The sequence below is a fragment of the Miniopterus natalensis genome, chromosome 2 (assembly GCF_054644295.1).
Source record: "Miniopterus natalensis isolate mMinNat1 chromosome 2, mMinNat1.hap1, whole genome shotgun sequence".
Taxonomy (NCBI): domain Eukaryota; kingdom Metazoa; phylum Chordata; class Mammalia; order Chiroptera; family Miniopteridae; genus Miniopterus; species Miniopterus natalensis.
The window spans coordinates 181,077,050-181,096,279 of record NC_142082.1 but is presented as its reverse complement, the minus strand read 5'-3'; the positions used below and the strand labels follow the sequence as shown (position 1 = coordinate 181,096,279).

The 19,230-nt window shown below is 57.6% G+C and overlaps 1 protein-coding gene across 1 annotated transcript; it reads left to right on the top strand.

Moving 5' to 3' along the window:
* The first annotated feature begins 2,652 nt into the window (after positions 1 to 2,652).
* PDGFB (platelet derived growth factor subunit B) lies at positions 2,653 to 18,441 on the top strand. Its single transcript, XM_087814004.1, has 6 exons — positions 2,653 to 2,793; positions 10,574 to 10,670; positions 12,884 to 12,973; positions 14,226 to 14,431; positions 15,768 to 15,912; positions 18,296 to 18,441. Exons 1-6 carry the CDS (start codon positions 2,731 to 2,733, stop codon positions 18,418 to 18,420), a joined length of 726 nt encoding a protein of 241 aa, XP_087670130.1. The 5' UTR covers positions 2,653 to 2,730; the 3' UTR covers positions 18,421 to 18,441.
* Positions 18,442 to 19,230: the final 789 nt, after the last annotated feature.

Here is a 19,230-nt window from a genome sequence, read left to right as displayed (position 1 = left end):
CAGACTACAGGACTGGGTCTCCTTCCTCATTCCATTCCCCAGTGCCTCACACAGGGCCCACACACAGTAGGTCCTCACTGATGCTCTGCTCAGTAGTCCTCCCCTCTTTGCATCTCCTCCGAGGCTGAGCTGTGTGCTCCCTCCTTTGTGCTCCTACGGCATTCTGTATGCAAGTGAGAGCTCATGTTGGTAGAGCATTTTTCACTTGGCAAAGCACTTTTACATATTAATGTGTTCGATGCTTACACAAGCCCTGTGTAAAAAGTGTCATCATCATTACCTGCCAGGAGTCAGAACATCATGGTGGTTTAGATGTGTGGGCTCTGCCGCTGGACTGCTTGGGTTCAAGTCCTGGCTCTACTGCTTAATGGCTGTGTGACCCTGAACAAGTTGCTTAACCTCTCTGCACTTCCAATTTCTCCATTTGTAAGATAAGGATAACAGATCTCATAGGAGCAGTGAGAGGCTGCACACAGAATAAGAACACTACCTACCACATGGTCACCTCAATATTAATGGTAGCAAGTATCATCTCATTTATAGGTAAGAATATAGAAGGTCAAGGTCAAGGTCAAGATCACCTAGCTGTCCAATGGAACAGTTTTAAGAAGATTTATGAAGAGATGCTGGGGTGCTTGTCTCAGTGGTGGAGGGTGTGTTTATGTGTGAGGAGCAGGCTGCCACTCCAGAAGGAAGTTTGGGTACAAAGGGCAGTCAAGAGACATCACGCGGGGACCAGATAAAGTATCCTCAAGCCAGGAGCAGGGTGATGCAGTGAGCTGGGTGCTGGGCTCAGCGGGTATGCATGTGGCTGTGACTGTGACCGTGTGACTGCTGAAGGCAGGGACATAGCAGCTTCCAGAGCTGGGGGTGGAAGGTGTTAACTGTGTGAATGCTGGTGTGGGTGGGGGGCCCTGGGTCTCAGGGGGTTCTGAGGGAGGTAGTAAACATCAGGGTGACTAGAATGCTGCAGGCTTGTGGGAGTTTGTGTGACTTTGCAGTTCAACAAATTCAAATTCAGCCAACGCTAGCAGCACCTGCTATGTGCCAGGCAACCAGCTAGAAGGAGATATGAACCCAGCTTTCAGCTGAATGGTACTGGCTGTGGGGTTTGTGTGATCACCTTGAGGCTGGCTTGGAGCTGGGTGCTTTCTGCCCTTTCTGGCCTTAAATCCCCACAGTAGCCCTATCCCAAATTGAGGCTAGATGGAGGAATACGGGAAAGGAAATGACTTGCCCAAGGTGACCCAGCTACCACTCCAGAGGAATGTTTGGCTATAAAGGGCGGTCAAGAGACACCACACGGGGACCAGATAAAGTATCCTAAGGTCCACCAGGGCAGAATCTGAACCAAGCTGCAGAGCCTGAGTGTGTCTCCACCATGCCTGTGCCAGGGTGCAAATGTCTGGCCCTGGAGGAGCCGTCTTGGACTCCTGGTTGTGGTTCTGGTGACATCTCAACCATGTGAAACCATGCTACCTTCACCGCATTGAGGGGCTCTGAGGTTGGTCACCCTTAGCTCTCCCTTTCCAGGGGCCAAATTCCTGAACAGAGGGGCTGCTGGGCTCCTGGAGACCCCTAAGCACCCCATCGTTGCCTCAGGCCCTCCGGAGCGCCTGCCACCCCCCCTTCCCTCCTGGTGTTCACTCTCAGCCAGAAGAGGAAAGCCTGTCTCCACCCACCTCTCGCTCTCCCTTCTCTATAAAGGCCAGAACAGCTGAAAGGGTGGCAACTTCTCCTGCCGGGAGCAGCCCGCCTGCCTCCCCTCGAGCCCGCCAACCCCCGCGGCCTCCCTGAGGGCTCTCCTCCAGCCGCCAGCGCCCATCTTTCATTCCCGAGATAGAGATATTTTGCACACACGCACACATACACACACGCAAGAAGGGGGGAATAAAAGCCCACCCTCCAGCCTCATTGCAAAGAGAAAGCCGGAGCCGCCGCAGCGCGCAGTCCATAGAGGACGCCCAGAGTGGCGAGCGGGGCGAGCAGACTGACCGACGGACTCGCGCCACGTCCACCTGTCTGCTGCGTCCGGCGCGGAGCTCAGCGGGCACGCAGCGCAAGGAGCAGCCGTGCCCGCCGCGCGGGGCCCCGAGCCAGGGCGCACACGCTCCGGCCCCCCCGCACCGCGCCCGGGCGGGAGTCTGCACCTCTCGCTGCCTGGGTACTCGCGCGGCCGCTGCAAAGCCAACTTTGGAAAAAGTTTTTTGGGGGAGACTTTGGCTTTGAGGTGCCCAGCTTTACGCTTTCCGACTTCGGCGGCCTTCCCAGAAAATGTTGCAAAAAAGCTAAGGCGGCGGGCAGAGGAGAACGCCTTTAGCCAGCAGCGAGAGAAGACGAACCATCGACTGCCGCGTTCCTTTTCCTCTCGGAGGTTGGAGTCCCCTGGGCGCCCCCACACGGCTAGATACTTCGGCTGGCTCCCGACGCAGCCCCCTGGCCGTGGATGCCTGCTCTGGCTCGGGATCCGCCCTGGTAGTGGCCTCGGACCCTGGTCTCGTGCTCAGGCCCTCCCCAGTACCCCAACGACGGAGCCGGGGCCGGGGGCGGTGGCACCCGGGGGCCATGCGGGCGAGCCGCGCCAGCGGCTGCAGCGGCCTGAGCGCCTGATCGCCGCAGACCCCGACAGAGCCCACCTCCCTCCCCAACCCCCGCCCTCCACCCTGGCCGTGGGGGCGGCACGCACGGTCCACGCGTCCGGGGCCCAGCGCGGCCGGGCCCGGAGTCGGCATGAATCGCTGCTGGGCGCTCTTCCTGTCTCTCTACTGCTACCTGCGACTGGTCAGCGCCGAGGTGAGTCGCGGCGGGGGGGCTAGTTCGCTTCATTCATTACCCCCACCCCGCCCCCACCCCCACCCTCGGCCGCCCTCCCTGCAGTGAACTTTGGACCCTTGCAGCCCCTGTGCCTGGCGCTGGGCGCTGGGTGACCTCCGAGGGCTGAAACGCGAGGTCCCGGAGGTGCCAGGCTCTAAGGGGAGGGGGCAGAGGTGGCTTTCTTTCTCAGGGGCGATCCCAGGTCTCCCCGCCTCTAAACGTAGGGGGAAGGTGTGTGTGGTCTTGTCCCCCACCCCTCAAGAACTGAGCAAGCCCCTTCCCTGCCGAGCGGAGAGGGGGTGGGGTGGTGCCCAGGGTACAGAAGGCAGCGAGTCCTCGCGAGCCCACTTGGGTTCCAGCTCAGGCTGTGTCTGGGACCCGGCTTGCAGGGAGGTGCGAGCTCGCACACCGGTGGCAACCTTTGGCAGGGTTTTGCGTCCCAGCCTGGCTCCCACTCCTGGTCAGGGTGGGCACCCTAGGGCCAGGGCAGGGCATGCCTGGCCCCAGACCTCGGTCCAGGGCCAGCTTGTGTCTTGGGCGTGGTAGAAGGGGCGTGGGGGTGAAAGACAGGTTTCAGGCAGTTAGGATTAGGGAGGAGTGGGGGCTCTGAAGGAATCCAGCCCCAGGGCGGTGTGTGCCTGAGGCCCTGCCGTACCTGCGCCCGCGCCCTGCGCCCTGCGCCCTGCGAGAGGAAGCACCTCTCTCCCCCGCTTGCAGGGAGCAAAGCGCGCAGCCTGGAAAAGCCTAGCTGCGAGGGAGGTGGGGTATGGAAACGTCTGCCAGAGCAGTCGGGGCTGATCAGTCCCACACCCCTCCCCGCCTCACGTAGCAGTGAGTTGGCAAATGTACCCGGAATCCAGGTGGGAAGGGGGCGGGGCAGGGAGGAGGCTCGAGGTGGAGGGGAGGAGAGGGCTGCGGGAGCGCGGCGTGCCTGGGTCTGGTCCCGCCGGTGCTCGGCCGAGGCCGGGAGCCCGCATCTCGCCCGTTCCCGGGAGGGCGGGCTCCTCTCGGCCTCGGGCGAGGCTGGAAGGAGGCGGAGCGGCGGCAGCAAAGGGGTTAAGGTGAAGGGCTCCGAGGCCGCGGCCGGGCCTTGGGCCGCCGCCAGCGCAGGTTGTTTTGACCACGGAGGCGCAGTCGCCGTCTCCTTTTGTTCTCGGGGCTCCTTGAGGGCCGCCGGCCGCCTGCCCTGGGGCCCCGCCCTTCCGCAGCCGCCCCCAGGGGCCCGCACCCGGGAGAGAGGATGCGGGGCTCGGCCTGGCCGCCTGCAGGCCCCTCCCGACGCCCCCTCCTCTCCTCCAGCAGCCCCCTGGGCCGCGGCCAGCTGTTCTGGGGGGGGCGCCGGCCGGCCCCAGCTGCCGCCTCGCCGCGGGGCCTGGGGGCTGGGCCCGGTGCCAGGGCGTCCTGGGAACCGCGGCGTCCCCGCCGCCGCTCGCCGCAGCCCACCCCGTCCGGCCCCCGGACTCGCTCACTCACCCCACGCATGCACGCTCTGGGCCGGAGGCGATGCTGCGCTCCGGCGGGCGGGCGCGCAGAACCACGGGCACGCACTACTGCGGCCGGGTCGCGCGCCCGCCGCCGCCACGCCCGTGCACACGCGGGGCACACGCGCGCGCACCGCACACACGCACGGCCCCCCTCACACGCGGCTTGAGCACACGTACGCGCACACCCACGCGCGCACAACCCAGCGCCAGGTGCCCACCCCAGCGCCACAGGTGGGCCTGGGCCCTGGAACCTCACCTCTGTAGCGACTCCATTTCCTTCCCGGGTGCTATGAGGAGGGGAAACAGGCTCCATCAGTCCCGACTCCACGGCACCCACTTTTTTTGCCTGATGAGGACAGCTCCACGCCCTGCAAGCATTACTCTTCAACGATTGCTCTTTTTCAACCACTCCCATGTTGCTGAAAATGGTGCTGATGTGCTTGGGGGCCACTCTCTTGTCCAGAGCATTTCTCCCTTCAATTAAGCCCTTCTTTGAACCTTCAAGACTAGAGGATCCAGAGCCAATGAGCGCCCCCCCCCCTGCACCCCCTGTTTTGTCCTCTTTGCTGATCCCAGCATGCTCTTGAGAGGCTGGGTGACAGCTGAGTAGGGCTTTCCCAGGCCTGCCCTTACCATTCCCAGCTTCACCCAGCACCTCCTCCTCCTTTCATGCAACTCCAGGGCTATGTGTGTTTTGGGGGGGACAGGGGGAGGCTATGGCACAGAAGCTGGTGCCTCTCTCCTCTCTTTAATCACAGCATCCTTGAGCACACGGCCCTCAGGAACCCACAGTTGTGTAGTGCTTTGCAGTTTACAAAGCACTTTCCTGCTAAGCTGAGCAAGCCTCAAGGCAGCTCTGGGAGAAGAAACCTAAAGGGAAAATCTATGGACATGGGGGCCAGTTCAGGAAGGACTCTAGGAGGGCTTGCTGATGGAGGTGGCCTTGGGGCTGGCCATGCCCCAAGCATGCCTGTACTGAGCCTCAGGTGGAGGCCTCAGCAGCTGGGAAGGAAGATTGGGAGGTCTGAGGCAGGGCCTGGCAGGGGGTCCTTGAAGGCCTGTGAAGTCCTATCTCCATCAGCTGGGCTGGCTTCTGGGGAGGGTGACTCCCACTGTCACGTGATGCCTCTGGCCTCAGCACTTTTCTTCTGGGAAAGAGTGAAGGGGCCCCACAGCCCTTCACTACCCAGCTTCCATCTGGTTTGTTAATGCCTTAGGTGGTAGACCAATTTGCTGGAATCTCCCAGTCCTAGAAGTGTCTGCAAAGTTAGGATCAAACAGAATTTGGAGGTTCTGGTGCAAAACCTAGGTGTGTGTGTGGGGAGAGAGAGAGAGAGGGAGAGAAAGAGGGGGGGGGGGATTTAGCAAGACTGGTAAAGAGGTGTTTGACGTGGGCCTCATAAGCCCCTCTCAAAGTCTTCCCTCATCGCCCCCCCCGCACACATTGAAATGGACAGCTCTTTTCATTTTCTGGTTTGTTTAGTTGTTTATGATCTGTTTTTCCTCACTGGAGTGTAAACTCCACTAGAGAGCTTTTGTCTGAGTAACCACTGTCTCCCATGCTTAGAACGGTGCCTGGCCTATGATGGATAGTCTGTAAATATTTGTGGAAAGGACAATGAATCCTGGGAGGTGGGGAGGGACCAGATATGTGCCCAGTGCTTGCTAAGTGCTTTATAAACACTGCCTCATTTAGTCCTTACCAGGGCAGCCCAGCATGGCCACTGCCTTCTACCGGGCATCCTCATTTGAGCGCACCCCCCCATCTTGAGAGACAAGCACGCCTTTCTTTTCCATGTCTTGGGACTTGGACTCCCAAGTCTGGACAGGACAGAGGGGAAGGAACAAAAGGAAAATCAGACTGCAAAGGTTCTGTGTATCTCGAGATGGGCCTCAATTTCCTCCACCTAAAAACGTGAGACGATTGGATTAGCCCAGAGTTCCTCAAGAGCAGAGTTACCAGGCCTCTTGAAAATGCAGTGTCTGGGCCCCACCCTGTGCCAGAAGTTGGGACAGAGGTGGGGAGGCAGTGATTGCCATGGGCTGCCAGGATTAGATTGCTGCACTGGCCCCTCTCTCTCTGCTCTCAGTTTTTTCTGCTCAAGGGAGAAATGGGGAGCCCAGTGGGAGGCTGGACTCACATTAAGGAGAGGTGGGGTCAAGGGAGGGTCCCAGGAGCAATAGGGAAGGGAAATGGTAGGTGGGAAGGTCTGTTCTAAATGGCTTCTGTGGTCTGCCCAGAGGAGGCTTCTTCAAAGGGCTTGGCTTTGGCATTGAATCTAAATTAGGCCTGAGACTCTCAGGCAGTCAGGCAGGCAGGCGCTCAGAGGCCTGGTAGGCTTCTCCCTCTGCCAGCCACAGACAACGCCCCTGGTTGCTTGGGCTGAGCCTGTGTCGTCTTTCTCAGCTGAAGGGCAGGAGGGCTGGGGAGAGTGTATCTGTGTGTGTGCTGGGGCCCAGGTGGAGGGTGGGGTCCAAGCCCCTTTGATCTGCCAGCCTGGTTGGGAGCAGGTAATTCATCTAGCCTCACGATAGCTGGTGCCCTTCCTACCTTCTGCAGCTGGCGTTGGGGGTGGGGCGGGGTGGGGAGGAGGCTGTTTGCCTTGGCTCCGTGGCTGGCTGTGCCCCAGCTGCCTTCTTGCCACGCCCTCACCCTGCCAGGAACCCCAGGCCTGAGATCTGGGGCAGCTTCTTCAGGGTGCCCAGCCTCCTTTCCCAGGTCCGAGGGGAGCTGCCCACCTAAGGAGGCTTCTAGAACCTGTGCCCAGGAAAACCCTTACCCTGTGCTCACCTTCCCACATCAAGAGGAGCCTCTGGCCCCCAGCAGGTGCCCAGGCAAGTCTGCCCCCAGGGCATTGCGTCCTGGAGCTGACCACAGACTGAATTCCATCACCCTTCACCTACTCCCAGCCCACACTGCCCAGGCACTGCCATTGTGGGACTGGGGTGTCATTTCCTGTGGCCCAGCACAGGGGATAGTGCAGAGCCACACACTCAGCTACGGGCAGGCAGCTCTCCACCCACCTATTGTCATCCTCAAAAATGTCCTGTGCTGCTGGCCCCGGGCGTGCTGCCCTCAGAGGAGCTGCGCTGAAGGACCGACCACAGTGACAGCTCATTAAGTACCCGTTATTTGCTGGCTGCTCTGCTAGGTGCAATTAAGCCTGCTGAGGCATTATCAGCCCCATTTAAAAGATAAAGAAGCTGAGATTTTAGGCTGTTAAATGACTTATTCCAAGAATCCTGGTTTCCCTGGCAGCTGAAGCCTTTTCTCCTTCATTAGCTGCTCCTCGGCCTCTGCACTGTCGGCATTCGGCGGACAGGTCTTTATTGTGGGAGGCTTACTGTGCGTAGTAGGACGTTTAGCAGAATCTCTGGCCTCCACCTGCTAGATGCCAGTAGCACCCCTGTAGTTGTGACAACAAAAATACCTCCAGACACAGCCAGGGTCTCCTGGGGGCCACTTGCCCTTGGTTGAGCAGCTCTACTCTCACCTCCACAGGGGGAGGAGAGAGACGAACTGAAATTAGTGCTGGGGAGCTCCACGGTGGGCTGAAAGGGGGTGGGGCCTGGCTCTGCTACTTACTAGTCTTGGTGACCTGTAGCTATTTACTTAAAATTTTCTAAGCCTCAGCTTCCTCATTTGGAGGATGGGAATAAAAATAGCGCCTGCCGCGTGGGATTGGTAGTACAGCATTTAGCCCAGTGCCTGGCTCATAGTCAGCACTCAGTAAAAGTCAGCTGTGGTATTATTATCAAATCCAGGGGCTCTTATTGAGTTCTGGGCACCCAGTGGCCAACTTAATAGAAGCATGTGTAGGAATGACCTCCATTTAGAATAAAGTGGACTCTATTGGAGGCAATTTGCTTGGGTGGTGGGGGAGACTATCCCAGGTGGTCCTCCTGGTGGAGAAGGTGGGAGAATCACATAGGAGAGAATCCCAGGGAGAAGGGGAGAGTCCTTCATGCATTCTCCTGCTGTTTATTGAGCACCTACAGTGTGCTTCTCCCCAGTCTCTATCCTGGGCTATTCCCCATGCAACCTGGGAGGGGTTCTGGGTTTGTTTCCATAAGATGTCATCTTCTTTGCATCGTAGGCCAGGTCCAGGGCCCCTGCTGGGCCTGATTAGGGGCCTGCCTCCTCTGCCGTCGCTGGCAGCTGCAGCCAGCTCTCCAGTAGGCAAGGAGGTCTTGGCATGAGTGTTACGTGCCATTTGGTAATGGGCCTTTAAGCTCTTCTCCTGGGGGGTTAATTGAATCATTACTCCACAAACAGCCTGGGAGACCTGGCCGGGTACCCCCATCTCACTTTCCTCTGCTGCCTCTCCTGCCACCCCTGGGCAGCATTAGAATTCAATTAAATATTTTCAACTCCCTCGAGCCACAGGTGAGAGCCAGGTACAGAGAGGGGCAGTGACCAGCCTGAGCTCACGGGTGGTTAGTAGCAGTAGAGGGTGGACTCCAGCTCTCCGGACCACCAGTTCTGGGGGAGACAGAACCCTCAGGACTTAACTGGAGACCTGCCGCCTGCCTTCCATTCTTGGGTCAGGTTCTGTGTCCACATTTGGAGACCACAGAAGGTGTGGTCTCTCTTCTGGGGCTGGAGATGGTGGATGGTGGAGATGGGGGAGGAAAGCGAGGGGCGGCTAAGCCAACGCTTCTCTTTGTCTCAGACATGCAGCCCCAGGCTAGCTGGCTGCACAGTCATGGGCCCTAAAGGAAAGACCCCAATTTCCAGCCAAACTTATTGCTACACCCCCAATGTTCCCTCCCTTGAACCTCCTGACAGCCTTAGACACCAGCCAGGATGATAAGCTCCACATTCAAATGAAGTACTGAGCTCAGGGGTTTCAAGGAATTCGTTTCAAAAGCAGTTGTGCCCACAAAGTGGACTTGGGTGGCCACAGCTAGACATGCTGGAACGCCTGGAGGAGAGAAGCCGTGAGAAGTGGCTAGCAAATGAGCGTTGGGGGGAGGCTAGGAACTGATCAATCACCAGGCTCCTATCAGAGCTTCTGGGAAGAGCCTCCTGGGCTGGCCACACGGTGAGATGACCTCTCTCCTGTGGGGCAGTGAGGGGAGGCACCTGTGCTAAGCTTCCAAGAACTCGAGTCCTTGGAGTGTTCAGTGAACCAGCTAGAACAGGAGGTCCTCCCTTCCTAATCCAGGGAAACCCAGATGCAGAGCACGCCCTCCCCAGGGCTCCTTCCACGAGACCCAGGTGGTCCTCCTGGTGGAGGTGTTGGTGCGTGCAGGTGCATGTGTTCACGTGGGAGTGTGTTTGGATGTGCAGCAGCATCTCACACATTTTCTTAGCCCCAAGGCGGTGGGTGTCCAGATTGTGCTTCTCAGCCTCTCATCTGCTCTAACCCCTTTCTCAAGACCTCTGTCATCAGCCCCTCAGGTCTCCCTGGACCGCGGGGGATGTGGCTGCATCCTTCCTATTGGGCTCCTCTCATGTCATTGTGGGACCTGTGGTTTCCCTGGAGGAAGCCTGGCTCCGAGTGGGGCCTGTTAAAGTGCTTATTAAGTTTCAAGTGTTTTTGGTAAGAGGCCAGAGGGGCTCTAAAAATAGGGTTTGGTTGGGCACGGGGCATGGGTAAGCTTTCAGGTTTCCTGGCCGCATCTGAGGATTCCCTGCTCTCCTCGAGTGAGAGACTAAATAAATACCTTTAGTACTTGTGGCCTCCTGAGACCATCCAATTCTCAAGCATTTATTAAACACCTTGTGTATCCAGGAGGCTGGGACTACAGGCTCTGCCGTCTGAAAGACTGGGGTTTGAATGCAGATTCTGCTGATAATCAGCTTAGGAGTTGGACAAAGAGTGTTGCCTCTTCGAGCCTCTATTTACTCATCTGCAAAATGGGGCTAATGAGACTTTCCATGACAAATACTGGCTGTCATTAGCTGTCAGGTGTGGAGGAGAAGCAGAAGGACTGTGGAACCTCCCAGAACCTGCAGTGTGAGGGGAAGAGGGATGTGCACAATCAAATCATACTCGGAGCAAGCTGGGGTTCCTACTGGGGGGGGGGTGAGGCACCTGAGCTGGGTCTCAGAGGCTTTGGCAGGTTCTGGCCCCCAGGACTTTGTGCTCCTGGTTGTCAGGCCTGGAATCTGCCTCCTGCCCACCTCCAGCCTGGTTGTTCATCTGTCTGTGGCCAAGGGGCCCTTCCGGAACTTTCCATAGGAGGGAGTGTCTGTGTTGGGGGCAAGGAGGCCATGGCTGGAGAGCCCTAACTCCCAGCTTACTTGATCCCATGGTGTCTGCCCGCAGGGGGACCCCATTCCTGAGGAGCTCTATGAGATGCTGAGTGACCACTCGATCCGCTCCTTCGATGACCTCCAGCGCCTGCTGCACGGAGACTCCGTAGGTAAATTGAATCCTCATGTGCTGCTCTGGGCCTCCAGAGTCCCTGGGAACTGGGAGCCGGGAGGGGCAGGGCAAGGGCCATCCCTTCTTCCCTGACGTACGGAGAACCGGAGGCTGTGGCGGCCCAGGGAGGGCTCCGCCACACCTGTCTGGGGCAGGGCTGAGTAGGCAGACGGGTTGGTACCTGGGACATGGGGCGCGGCAGGAGAAGCACCCACATGTGTCTCTGGCTTGGTGGAGAGGGTGGGACGCCCGGAGGGGGTGGGCAGGGAGAAGATGCCCAGGGCATCTGCCCAATGAGTATCCAGGTGTGAACTCAGGCAGGGAGGGTGGTGCTGGAGGAGCCGTCTCCCTGCCCCTCTGGCCCGGGGCCAGCTCCGCAAGGTCTCCTGGGGACACCTGGCCCAGACCAGCAGGCTGCCCTGCCCGTGCCCAAGAGCACACTCATCGAATGGGCACGTGCTCGGTGGCACACACGTGGCGGGGCTGGCGGTCTGGGTGGGGAATGTATTTATAAACGCTGTCTTCAGAGCAAATTCCATTCTATTCTAACCTCTGGCCTGTTCCCTGGAGCCCTGGTCATCACCCCCCTGCACCCCCAGCTCCCCTTCCCTCTGGGGTTTTGTCTCTTTGTCACTTTGTAATCCTTGCCCAGACTGCTATCTACGGGGGACAGCATTTCCTGCCTTTGTTTCCTCTCCCTGTCGGGCCCCTGGCTCCCTCTCAAAAGCATTCCCGGGCCCTTTCAAACCCGCCTGTGCTGGAGGCTGGTGAGGCAGGCGGGAGGGGGCCCCAGCTGGGCCCACCTATTGTTCAGCAGGCCCCCCGCCCGATGTCTCCCACACCCCCACCCCATGCCCGGCTGGCCAGCCCTGGCCAACACAATGGGGCAACTTCCAAATTTAGCCTTTCTGCCATTTCTTTCCAAGGGCCTTCACCCCCACCCTTGGACAGCCCCTCCACGCCCCGGGTGGGGGTCGGGCTCAGGGAGACGAGGTTTTCAATAGCAAGCCTGTTTCGAGGCAACCATGTGGCTATTTTTTCCTAATCGACTTAACCTTTCCACAAAACACATCTTTTCCCCATGTCCTCCCCACCAGGGACATTCCAGAGATGGCGGAGAGAGAGGAAGGGAGCCAGAGGACAGACAAACGCGCTGATGTGGGACAGTAGGCTAGACGGAAACGCAGCAGTTACAGGACAGTCTCCTTCAAGCAGGACCCCTTGGGAGCCTGCAGGGATGAGCAGGGCCAGTGGGAGGCGCAGCCCGAGGTGCTGCGTGGAGGAGGCAGGAACCGGTGCCGACACCTCTCAGTTTATTTGCTGGCTTGCAGCCACCAGAGAACTAGACGAGTCTGCCCACCAGTCAACAGCAAGTCAAGTCCTCCTGCTCAACCCTCACCTCCAGCAGCCAGCTTCTGGCCATCTCTCTAGAGAGAGATGTCTTCAAGGGGCGCTGATGGCACTGAGATGAGGGCTTCCCAGCTAGAGAAGGGAGCTGTAGCTGGGACTTTAGCAATAAATGGACAGCTTAGGACAGACATGGGGCAAAAGGTTAGAGGGGGAGAGACAGAAACACAATGAGAGGCTGGGAGGTAGAGAGAGACCAAGATCTAGAAGGGCACTGGGTGAGGCCCCCCTATCCCAGCAGCCCCGGCTCCCCACCCCTCTGCCTTCAGCCCCCACCCCCGTTGTTCTCCCTCCCTCCTGCCCAACTGGGCCATTGTCAGGGGCTCCAGAGGGGCTGTGTCCCGGGCATGCTGGTTCCCCCTGGGGATTCTGGGAATTTCTCCATTCAGCACTTCCTATGGGAACGCTGGGCGGAGGGGCACTGGAAAGTGGCCTTCAGAGCTCTGGGCCTTTGCCCTGCCCTGGAGGCCGAGGAGGGTTCGCTTACAGTAGCAAAGGGAAGAGTTATTTTTAACTCCATTGACATGGGTTCTGTCCAAAAATGTGACCGAAGAGCCCAGAATGGGGCTGAAGCCCCACCCCCTCCTAGGCCCCATGGCCACCTGGGGTTTGCCTGGAGGGCCCCTCCTCAGAGCTAGGACCTCAGGTTTACTGGGGGCAGGAAGGGGAGTCTGTTCTCTAGAGTGGGGTCCTGGTGAGGGGTGAAAGTAATCCTTCCTGCCCGAGTCCCCATTGGAGCCCCCACCCTGTGGTCAGGCCAGCCAGCAGTTTCCAGGGTGCATCTGACTGTGCCTACTGTTGCAGATGAAGAGGGAGCCGAGCTGGACCTGAATTTGACCCAGTCCCATTCTGGAGGCGAGCCACAGAGCTTATCCCGAGGGAGAAGGAGCCTAGGTAAGACTGAGGGTGAGAACGGGGCGGGGCCCCTGCAAAGGTGGGAGCCAGGGAGGGAAGACTGGGGCATGCAGCCTGCCCAAGGCTGCGAGGGTCCACTGCGTCTGTCCCACACTTAGGACTGAGTTGACCTAAGGGACGATAACATCCTTAAATACCTTATATTAAGTTGGGTCACCACCTTCCAGCACACGCTGTTTCTTAAATATGCTTTTAAACTTATTTTCATTACTTCAACCCTAGAAATAGATATTATTAACCCCATTTTATAGAGTTGGAACCTGAAGCCCAGAGAGGGTAGAGAAGTGGGCTTGGTCACACAGCTAACAAGTAGTAGAGCTGGGATCCCAGCAATGCTTCTCAGTTGAACTCAGTGCCCTCCTGGCTGTGTGTCTCTGCTGTGACCGAGGGCTGTAGCCTGGGACAGAAGGATGGAGCAAAGCCTGGGGCCTGCTTCTTGCTCTATTGCAGAGACCAAAGGACAGTGTAGATTACTAGGTCCCATGGAAGCCTTCCCAGGAAAGGCAAGTGCCCACTCTTCCCACCTGCAGTCCCCAAATCGCTGTAGATAGTGCCTGGGGGACCTCCAGATACGAGCTGGTGTCTTGGGTTCCACTCCTCGCTCTGCAAATTGGGGCAGCTAATTCAGCTGTCAGGGCCTCAGTTTCTCTATATGGGGATAGTGACAAGCCCAGCGTTGACTGTATGCTTGCTGTAGGCCAGGTGTCACTCACACCACCCCTTAGGTCCGCAAGTGCTGTGTAGGTTGTTGTTATCCCATTTCATAGATGAGGAAACAGGGGCTTTGAAAGAAGCAACAGTGTATGAAAAGATTACAGTGTAAAACAGCAAGGTAAAGCACTTACAAGATGGTATTTCACGAGAAGGGCCACATGTTGGGCCAACCCATGAGCATGTGAAATCACGGAGGGAAGTGGGTGAGGGCTGGCGGGAGGATGCTGACATTTACAACATGCCAGCACCCTCTGAATGATCCCGCTTGATCCTAGCAATGGTTCTTGGGTGTAGATCACCCTCATTTACACATGGGGAAACTGAGGCTTAGAGCCTATCAGCAACTGCTCAAGTCCCACAGCTGATAATAGTCAGGACCCAAAACCTCTCCTGAGCTGGAAGAGGGAATTGGCCACTTAGGAGGAGAGTGGTCCCAGAGGTGCCCTGCTGTACTTTCCTTCCAGGTGGGGGCTCTAGGCAGGCCCTGCCTCCTGACAGAGGCCCCCTCTCCCCTCAGATTCCTCAACAGTTGCCGAGCCCGCCATGATTGCCGAGTGCAAGACACGCACGGAGGTGTTCAAGATCTCCCGGAGCCTCATCGACCGCAGCAACGCCAACTACCTGGTGTGGCCGCCCTGCGTGGAGGTGCAGCGCTGCTCCGGCTGCTGTAACAACCACAAGGTGCAGTGCCGCCCCACCCAGGTGCAGCTGCGACATGTCCAGGTGAGCAGCACCTCCCCGCCCCTGCACGGCCCAGCTGCTGGCCAGGCTGCCCTGCCGGGGCTGGGACGCACTGACCAGGCTTCTGGATGGGTCGGAGGGCTTTCCTGGCAGGCTGCTGGGCTCTGTCCAGGGAGGGCACTCAGGAAGCTCTTTGGACATTTGTGCTGAGGTTGCTGTGACCAAAAGCCATAGGCAGACCCCAAGGCAGGCTGGGTGTGAGATGTTAAGTAAAGGATGCTGCCTTGTCCTTTACAGGGATAAAATCCCAAAATGTCTCTTGAAGGGACATGTTCTGGGCAGCTGCTCAGGTTCCCCCAAAGCTCTCCCCTGTCCTGGCCCGTCGGTTTTCTTTATTTCGCAGAGAAAGGCTCCCCTGTGTCTGTAACGCCCACTCATCTCCCTTTGACAAGCTGTGTCTTTAATAAGGAGGGTGCAGAGACCAGACCAAAGGCACCACAGTTGGGGCAGCCCTAGCAGAGTCAGAACGCAGAATCTGCCTCTTCTCGGGAAATACTGGGTGTCCACTCTGACTCGAGGGATTTTAGAGTCGAGGCCATCCTGGGGAGCTCCTGATTGCAGGCCGGGCAGAGCAGTGTCAGAGGGGTCTCAGCCGTCTTCTGACTTATGTGGAAAGGTTTCTGCACCCCTCGGGCCAGCCTCACCCGCACGCCAGCTCAGGCTGGGCCAAGCCGCTGAGAGCTGCTGAGCGGTGGACACACCGAGGGCCCAGGGGCTGGTATTCTTGCTGAATACTCTGCGGCTTCACCACGCCCCCTTCCCTTCCTCGTGCCCACCTCCCATCCCAGGCCTGGGCCCCGTGCCCGAGATGACGAGTGTCACTCTCCACCACACTGCCCACCCTCATGGTATCTCCTGTCCCCAACACTTTCAGCTCTGTAGATGGACACCTGACAGCTGACCTCCCCCTTCCCGCCTCCCTCCTGGATAAAGCCTCCCCCCACTTCCTTCCAGACAACCATCTCCCCGCCTCTGCCACAGCCCCTGACCTTGGCTGGCGCTCCAGGAATGAGGACACCGCGGGCCCCACGCTCTGCCCGGAAATGCCTTTCTCCCGCTCTGGGGGTGCCGAGGGGGCTGTGGCCAAGCCGAAGGCCAGGTTGGGAGGGCTTGTTTTGATGGAAAAGCTACGAGAAGGGCAGAGGCCAAGGTCCTGCTATTGTTCGGGCCACAGTGTCTGCCCCGCTGCTCGCAGCTCTCCAGGCTTTCTAGGAAAGATCCCTGCGGGGGATGCTGGGGTGGGAAGAGCAGGCAGGTGGCTCCCTCAGCCCCTTCCCACGAGGTCTTACAGAGGCACTTGGGTGGTTCTGTCTTCCAGGTGAGAAAGATTGAGATCGTGCGGAAGAAACCGACCTTTAAGAAGACCACAGTGACCCTGGAGGACCACCTGGCATGCAGGTGTGAGACAGTGGTTGCTGCACGACCTGTGACCCGAAACTCCGGGAGTTCCCAGGAGCAGCCAGGTAACTGTCCAGGGTGTGCCTCTGATTGCTCAGCCTGGCGGCCCCTTCTCCCGTGGCTGCCTTTCCTCCCTCAAAAGTTTGCAGTGAGGCCCTGGCAGGTGTGGCTCAGTTGGTTGGGTGTTGTCCCATGCACTGAAAGTCGCTAGTTTGATTCCCAGTCAGGGCACATGCCTGGGGTTGCGGGCTCGATCCCCGGTAGGGGCGTGCAGGAGTGAGCCAATCGATGCTTTGCTCTCACATCTATGCTCCTCTCTTTCCCTCTAAAAAAAAAAAAATCAATAAAAATATTTTTTAAAAAGTTGCAGTAAGGATCAAATGAGAATCATTAAGTTAATATGATTAGATGAACATAAAAATATCACCCAAGTTATCATTTTGATTTTCAGTAACTTTCTGTTGTTAGGGGACAGAACAGTGCCACTATTATTTCTTATTAACAAGCCTCATGAAGGCAGGGCCGCCTCTTAGCCTCTTTGTCCAGTTCTCAGAGCCCAGCAGAGGCCTGGATGCCCTGGGGAGGCTGATAATTTGACAGCTCCAAACTGACGTGTTGTGAATTATTTATAGAGTTAACATGGAGAATGACTTTTCTATCCAGGAAAAATTCTATTCTTTATGTTTAGAGTGGGGGTTTTTCACATGCATTGTTTCACATGATTTTCCAAAGCAGTTTCTTGGGAGGCATGTCAAACCGGTTAGTATATAGATAAGGTCTTGCCATTTCAGATTTAGCATTTTTGTCCCCGTGGGACAGTACTTCTGGCAGCTGTCCCCGGCTGGGCTGAGGCCTGGTGGTGTGGCCCATGTGATGTGGTCAATGTCACACCTCTGGCCTCAAATCTCTGCTCTACCTCTTGTGAGCTGTGTGACAACCTTGAGCTGGCTCAGGCTTTGCCAGCCGTGTCCTGCTGGTGGCCTGGTCTCTGGAAGGGAAACTCCAGGCCCTTCAGTGGCTCTCCTGGTGCAAAGGCCCTGAGTCCCTGAATCGCAGAGACGGGGTAACTGCCTCATGGGAGTTTGTATCTTTGAGGTGAAAGGTTAGGTGTTGGCCCCAAAGAGCCAAATGGGCCAGGGAGAACTCAGAAGTCTCCAGGAAGAGAGGAGCCTTGAGCTTGAGAGAGAACGTTTTCACTACCCTGATTTACAGCAGAGCGGTTGACAATATGGACTCTAGAGGCAGATCCCTGCTTTAAATCCCAGTCTCTCTGCCTCAGTTTTCCCACCTGTTAAATGGTGATACTTATACCCTCTGTGAGGACAAATGAGCTTAAAACATTGCCAGGTGCATGGTGAGTGCTAGCTAGGAGTTTCTGGCTATTTCCATGTATTATTTGTTAATTCCAGGAGGCCAGGGCTCCTGGCGGCTCAGTTTTAAATATGTGGAAATTGAGGCACAGAATTTACATGGCTTGCCCCAAAGAACACAAACAATTTGAATCCAGGTGGGCCTGCCCCGCTGTGTTGCTTCTCCAGATGTCGGGGACCAGGCAGGTGACAGGTGCAACCAACGGAAAGGCCCAGCTCTGTGGTGGGGGGTCTGGTTCTGGCCCAAAGCCCATGACTTCAAGGGGCTGAGAAGTTGGTGGGAAGAAGCCTCAGTGGGGGTCAAGCGGAGGAAATAAGAGAGCAGTGAGTAAGAGCAGCTGCAGGTCGCTGATCAAGGCCGACTCTGAACTTTGTAGCAGGGACAGTAGCCATTTCCTTCTCTCTGGTCTGTGGGCTGACGCGGCCCAGCTGGGCAGCTCTGCTGGTATCTCTTGTAGTTGCAGTCAGTCATCTGGAGGCTGCCCTGGGACAGCTGGGCTCTGTCCCTCCCCCTGTCACCTAAGGCCTCTTCTGCCCATGTGGCCTCCATAGCAGGGTAACCAGACTTCTTATGTGGCTGCACAGGGCTTCCCAAAGAGAGAGTGGCCAGGCCTTTTTAAAGCTTATGCCTGGGATTGGCACAGCACCACTCTGCATCCTTTTATTGGTTAACAGATCCAAGTTCAGGCCAGGTTCAAGGGGCCTGGAAATAAAGGGCATGTCAGTGGGGTAATGACCAAGAACTTGAAGCTATAAACTATTTCCCCTCTGTTTTTGCCAACATACTGTCATTTATTTCTTCCACTAGTCATATATCGTAGGCAGTCTTATTACCCCCATTTCGCAGATGGGGAAACTGAGGCACAGAGTAGTTAGGATAATCATTCCCATGGCACATACAGCTGGTGAGTGGTATAGTTGGGATTGGAACCCAGTCTGACCCCTTCCCTTAACCCAGGGACTCTGGGGAGGCCTGTGACACGCCTTAATGGAGAGGGATAGACCCCGGGGATAGACCCTCCCCCACCCCCACAGTGGTTGTCAGCCTGCTGACAAGACCTTTCTTTTCTTCAAACAGCCAAGATGCCCCAAACTCGGGTGACTATTCGAACAGTGCGAGTCCGCAGGCCCCCCAAGGGGAAGCACAGGAAGTTCAAGCACACGCATGACAAGAAGGCGCTGAAGGAGACCCTGGGAGCCTAGGGGCATGTGCAGGAGAGTGCGGGCAGGTAAGGGCCTGGCGGGGACATGGAGGCCCAGAGCCCTGTGTTTCCTTCTCCCTGGGCTGGGGCTTGGCTGCGGAGGGGGTGAGGGAGAGGCATTTTTCCATACGAAATGCAAGCCCTAAGCCTTGATCCCCTCTGCGCAGCTATCAACTGAGTTTTTCCAAGGGGCAGGTGGGTGGGAGGCTTTGGAGACCCCAGCCCAGCTGTATCCCAGCACATCCTCAGAGGGTGGGCCATCTAAACCTCAGCTGCCCAGCCCTAGCGCTGCTGGAAGTCAGGGTTGATGGTTGACCCCAGCTCCCTGCGCCTGGCAAGGAGGGCGTGTGCGTGCAGCATGGAGCTCCTAGGCTGTCTCTGAGCCCCTGTGTCCCTCTGCTTGCCTTATAGGATTATTTAATATGGTATTTGCTGTATCGCCCCCATGGGGTCCTTGGAGTGATAATATTGTTCCCCTCGTCCGTCTGTCTCGATGCCTGATTCGGACGGCCAATGGTGCTTCCCCCACCCTCCACGCGCCCGTCACCCCTCTGCCAGCGGGTCTCCCCTCGGTGACCTCCAGCGTCTTGCCTGGAAGTTTAAGAAGGAAATGAAGGATCTGGACTCCATCAACGGCTTCCTCCCCCCGACCCCGAGAAACTGGGATAAGAGTGCAAGAGACACTGATGGGGGAAGAGGCTCCCTTCCCCAGTGCCTGGCCAGGCTGCCCCTGAGCACTGTGGAAATGGCTCGAAGAACCCTGCCCGCTGCCCTGAGGACCCCCAGCACGGCCTGGTCCCTGGACTCCCAG